The 5,838-nt window shown below is 49.0% G+C and overlaps 1 protein-coding gene across 1 annotated transcript; it reads left to right on the forward strand.

Annotated features, from left to right (window-relative positions):
- The first annotated feature begins 423 nt into the window (after positions 1 to 423).
- On the forward strand, positions 424 to 4,899 carry LOC108078982 (chondroadherin). The gene is made up of 2 exons (XM_017173152.3): positions 424 to 610; positions 3,745 to 4,899. Exons 1-2 carry the CDS (start codon positions 488 to 490, stop codon positions 4,897 to 4,899), a joined length of 1,278 nt encoding a protein of 425 aa, XP_017028641.1. The 5' UTR covers positions 424 to 487.
- Positions 4,900 to 5,838: the final 939 nt, after the last annotated feature.

Here is a 5,838-nt window from a genome sequence, read left to right on the forward strand (position 1 = left end):
AGAAGAAGCGTAAATAAATATGATTAAGCTTAAGAATATATAATAAAAGAAACGAGAGGAGAAGGCGAGGGAAAGTTCAAATGAAATAACGCAATATAAAAACATAAATAACTAAGAAAAGTACCCGGCGAAGAAGCAGGGCGAAGAGCGGCCAGGGACGAGCCAGAAGAAAAAGTGCAAGGAAGCACGCAACAGGGGCGAAGGACGAAGGACGCAGGCGAAGAAGGTGAAGCATACACTTGGCCTGCTGCAGAGGAGCGGAGCGCGGATAGAGTCACCAGAAGGAGTCGGAGAGGAGCATCGGAAGGACCCCGACAAGAAGAAATACGGAGACGACGGAGGAGGAGCAACAGCAGGAGCTGGAGCAGGAACAGGAGCAGGAGCAGGAGCAGGAGCAGGAGCTGGAGCTGGAGCTGGAGCAGCAGCCGGACAAGAGAGAATCGAGCTCAATTACGCCGCCAAACTGTCGTGTCAGCAACAACGTGAAATGTGCAATTCCTGGCTGCTGCTCATAATTGCGCTCTCCGTTGTCGTCTGCCTGTGGAACTCGCAACAAACCGAAACATCCAAATCATGCCCAGCCGAGTGCATCTGCTTGTCCCAGACTCAAGTAAGCTTAACAATCTACTTGTACTGCTAAGTCTGGCACGGGGGAGGCGCAGGCGGGGAATTCCTGCATCTCAATCCTGGGGACTGGGGCGTTGAATCTAGGCGCAGCTGCACAGTGGAAGTGAAATTTTTTTTTCACATTTCATTATCTAGCGTGAATTTTGAAGAATTCTTTGAATTTTATGACACTATCAGTCGTTATTTATACAAAATATATAATTTATACCCAGGGAAGGTATTATAATTTCATTCCAAACCTATAAAACATTTAAAATATAGATGTGCATTTGCAGCCGAGTCGATCTAGATAGAAAATACATAACATAATGCCTTTCAAAGAGTAGCAGAGTGTAGTAATTAATAACCAGGTGTATAAACTTTTTCGTTCATTATTATCTATTATCTATTACATATTTCTGTAAATACTTTTAAAACATTATTAAATCTGTAGTTTTTAAATAAAAAACCAAAAAGGTAAACTTAACAGGTTCTTCCTTAAAAAAACCCCAAATGCAATGGCTTGCCAAGCACATATCTGAAGTGGGCTTAAACACAAGTGGGACTCAGCATGGATTACCATGGTTTTCAGTTGCACTCCCTGCTTGCTAGTTGGGCCAAAGCTGCTCCACAGTGCGTGGCGAAGGTCCTTGGAGGAGATGCAGTGGTATGCAGAACCATCGCCATCATCAGCAGCTCCAGAAGTGGCAGCAGTCAAAGGCAAAGGATACAGAAGCTGGGCGCTGGAGCTGCAGAAAATGAAACAGAAGCTGGGAGAATCGGGAGCAGCAGATGAGGATCTCTGGGGATGCGGTGGTCAGGCACTGGCCACAGCTGCTCCGGCCTCGTTGGCACAGTGATGAGCACAAAAATTAAATCGAAAATGCAGGCAAATGGTTATTTTCCTTTTGTTTTTTTCCCGCCTCTCGTCTGAGCTCCCTTCTTCGTCCTTTTTTTTTTTTTTTTTTTTGTGCCCCCCCCCCCCCCTTTTTTGTGTGTAGACCGTAGCCCGCAATTCAATTGTGTCCCGCGAGAGTTTTGGAGCACGCTTAATGCGCATCCTTATTACCAGTGGGAACTTGGCATCGTCATTTCCAGCAAATTGAGAACTTAAGTGATTTCATTATTCCAGATTATGGACAATGCAATGATTTACTCAGCTCTCTCGTTCTACATTCTCTGAACTCCCCACTCCGTTCTCCATTCTCCAGTGCTCCATTCTCCAGTGCTCCATTCTTCAGTTCTCCATTCTTCAGTTACCCTTCTCCGCTGCATCCTTTCGCTGGACTGTATTTAAGATGCGAAATTAGTTCAGGCCCCGAAAAGGTAACAAAAGTGTAGCACACTTTTTGGGGTCAGCCTGGGCGCCCTCCATTCTTCTTGTCCCCCACCCCAAGCACAGTGCCAGTTAAAGTTCAGCGAACAAGGACTTTTTAACCGTGTCGCCCCGACTTCGCGTCTGTAAATGCACGGCAAACGAAATTTCCTTAAATCGAACAACGCCACCGAAACGGAACAGAACAGACCCGAAACAGAATCAGAAACAGAAGCTGAAGGAGGAGCCAGGAGCAAGGAGCAGGAGCAGGACCAAAAGCAGAAACAGAAACAGAACGTAACGGAACTGAGGCAACAATAACAATTCCGGTGAGGTGGACCCGTAGAGCCAAGAATCCGGGGTGGGACGAGAGAGAGAGAGTGAATGCCGAAAGAAAGGAAACTTTTAATTCGTTCATTTAAAAAGGTGAAGCGTATGAAAATTGTGCAAATGTTACGCAAGAAGTGCAGCCAAGCTGGGTTTCTTTTTTTTTTGGGAAGGGGGTTTCAGGTGGGAGGGTGACCAGGAAAAAGGACACTGGGCGGGGTCAAGAGAAACGTGACAAGCGATGGACAGTTATACCCAGTTACTTGGCCACCTTTTGGATAAGGAAGCAACCAGAAATACAGACTGCGAGAACAGTTACAGCGAGAGAATAGAAGAAGGATAAAAAATAGGTAAAGGAATATATAAATATAATAATTTCAAATAAATGTATGTATATTTTTGTAAATACTGTTGAAATGAGTGCCCTAAAGTTGGTTTGATGGTGAAGTTTCCTGATGAGAAACAACACACTTGTCTTATGTCAATAACGATCTGTTATCTGTATTTGTATTAAATTATCAAAAGGATGCAAGAGAATATAATCCTAAATAAATAAAATAAATAATACTATTAAATAAATAATAACAAAAAATATAATAAGTATACGTTCTTGCCAAAACTGCAAAGCTTTTCAAAAGAAACTAATTATATTTCTTTACTCTAAATATCTCCAATTATTTCTGGTATTCACACACCCACTTTTCTTTAGGTGCACGTCAATGCTAGTGCAGAAGCGGGAGCGGGAAATTCTTGGTCGGGAAACGCACACATCAGCACATAATAGTTATAAAAATGAAGGCACAAAGCGGAATAGCCCAAGACGCGAACGAAGACGAAAAGATGGGCGACAAGACAATGCTAGAGACAAGGGGGAAAAGCCACCCACTCGGGGACGGGGAACGTGAAACGGGGAACACCGCCACTCCGGCGACGCAAAAAAAGAATTCGATTTAATTTTATTTTCAGCAATAAAGCCACAAATTCAATTTTCGCGCCACGCATCAAACGAAGTCTCGCACTCCTCCGCCAGTCCTCGCCGACTCATCTGGGCTCTCGTGGCCCGCCTACGAGTGGCGTCTGATCTGATTGCCCAACGGCTGTCAGTTGCCATGACGGAGGTATCAATGGCGCCCACGGGGAGGACAGCAGGACGGGGCCAGGAGTCGGGGCGATGTCATAAAGCAAGAAAACACAAACTGATTAAGAGCGAAAACCTTTGATGAGTCCGCAGACAAAGACAACCTATGGGGGACCAGCCTGCGACGGTGACGGTGACGGTTGAATAGATGTCACATCAAAAGGTGGCCTAATGAAATGGGAGGAGGGATGGAAGGGGAAAATTTCTGAATTAAAGACCACAATGGATGAGGGTATATGCAGAGCACCACTTGGAGTTGCTGAAGCTACAAATTGCGTAGAGTCAGTGCTTGAATTATAGAAATTATATAGTATACAGAAGCATCCCATTAATAAGGACCCTCTATCTGCCCCCACAGGTGCTGTGTAACACCGGTGGCCTTGAGCAGATCCCGCTGCGCCAGCTGCCGGCAACGGTGGAGAACCTGGCGCTGACCAAGAACAACTTTCCCATCATCAAGCCGGACTCGTTTGCCGGCTTGCGGGCGCTCAAGAAGCTGTCGCTGGACGGGAACAACATTACGCGCATCAAGCAGTTCGCCTTCCGTGGACTGCCGCGGCTGAAGGAGCTGTCCATCCAGTACACACCGCTGCAGACAGTGGCCCAGTTTGCATTCGCCGGCCTGCAGAATTTGTCCACCATCCTGCTGAGCCACAACCAGATCCAGCGGATCGAGGGCAATGCCTTCGCGGGCACCTCGAACATTAAGCTGATCCTGCTGACCAACAACCCGCTGATCCGCATCGACAGCTCGGCCTTCTCCAGCCTGACCAACGTGGGCCATCTGATCCTGCCCTCGGGCATTCGCAGCATCGAGCAGGACGCCTTCTTTGGCATGGATACTGTGGGCCTGCTGAAGCTCGCCTACATGGACCTCAAGGAGGTGGCGCCATTCACCTTCCGCGGTCTGTCCAATGTCCTGCTGCTGACGCTGCAGGAATCCGATCTGGGCGTGATCTGTGCGGATGCCTTCACCGGCCTGACCCAGGTGGAGACGCTGCAGGTGCTCAACAACAAGATCGACTCGATCGAGGAGCTGAACTTCACCAGCACAGCGGCCATCAAGCACTTGAAGTTCTTTGGCAATCATGTCCTGGAGACGCCCGACCCGAACTCCATCATTGTGGACGGGGTGGAGCATCTGCAGCTGGTGAGCAACCACTTCCCCTGCGGCTGCCACATCCACACGCTGCTGGACGGGCCGCTGGCCGAGGGCGCCCACAACCTGAGCGACTTCCTGCAAAAGAACTACTGCATCTCGCCGCTGGAGGTCAACGGTCGGGTGATGTCCGAGCTGGACATTGACTCCATTGGCCGCTGCTCTGATCAGTTGACCAAGGGCAATCTGGGCAGCTCGGCGGCATCTCTGGCGCTGGGCCTTAACTCGATGCTGTTGATAGCGGTGGCCAGTTGTGCGGAGTGGCGTCATGTGAGGCTCCTGGCCAACCGGCTGGCCCAGCTCCTGGGACATGTGTCATGGCGGCGTCGTCGGAAACGGCGGAAGGGCAACTAGGCGGGAGGACCAACTCCAGGTGAGTTCAATACTCTTATTTCTGAGAGGTTTTAGTTGATTTTTATTTATTTATGCGACAGTCTAGCCCTTAAATCGGGCGACACCTGAATCCCAGAATACCTTGCGGTGCCAGACCTCGTCTTCCTCCGTTTTCCAAATGGAAAACGGCTTCAATAGCCTCTCATCTTTAAATGCAATCGCAAACATGGTCAGCAGAGTGTTTAGTCATCGTCATAAGTATTCCACGCAGTCCAGGCCCCCACCGAAGCCGAAACTGAAACCAATTGAACTGCTCGAAGGCCGTCGTTGGTGCTGCAGTGCAGGCAACGTCGGTTTCCCGGATACAGTTTCATTGTGGGGCGCTTTAAGTGTGTGTCGGTAGTGGATGGGGTGCCTGCCGCCTGGCGGGTTAGCATACAAAACGAAAACGGAAATTACAAATTCTATTCACTCGCCCGACTGTGGCACTCTAATTCGTAGCCGGAGCTATTCAGCCCCCAGTCCTCGGTCCAGAGTCCAGAGTCCACAGTCCCCGGCAAAAGCAACCCCCAGGCTTCGCCTAACCCATTTAGCCTTGCAGTCGAGCAGACGGAGCAACTTTGATGGAGACGTTGGGTCGAGTCCGGGTCTGGGTCTTGTGTGGCGGGGTCCTTGGGAGAGCGAGCGGGTCTAGGCTATTCTTTAGCCGCTTATCGCAAAGGATTTAGATTTATCTAACTTGATTATGAGGCCGAGTCCGCCTGGTAGTGGAGCAGCAGGAGCAGCGGCAGAGCCACTCCTGGTCGGGGCTAAAACAAATGCCCAGAGAAATCATTGAAGGAAATTAAAACTTTGTTTACTTTCAAGTCCCTCCTCGACCAAGGCAGCAGCGCCAGCATAAGGAGGAGAGCTCCGAGTCCGAGTCGAAATCTGAATCAGGAACCGAATCTGAATCCAAGT

The sequence above is a fragment of the Drosophila kikkawai genome, chromosome X, assembly GCF_030179895.1.
Source record: "Drosophila kikkawai strain 14028-0561.14 chromosome X, DkikHiC1v2, whole genome shotgun sequence".
NCBI lineage: Eukaryota > Metazoa > Arthropoda > Insecta > Diptera > Drosophilidae > Drosophila > Drosophila kikkawai.

Excerpts from the sequence above, each read along its gene's own strand:
- LOC108078982 (XM_017173152.3), top strand. The coding sequence starts at position 488 with ATGTGCAATTCCTGGCTGCTGCTCATAATTGCGCTCTCCGTTGTCGTC. Across the intron at positions 611-3,744 it reads TCTGCTTGTCCCAGACTCAA|GTGCTGTGTAACACCGGTGG; the intron begins GTAAGCTTAACA and ends CTGCCCCCACAG.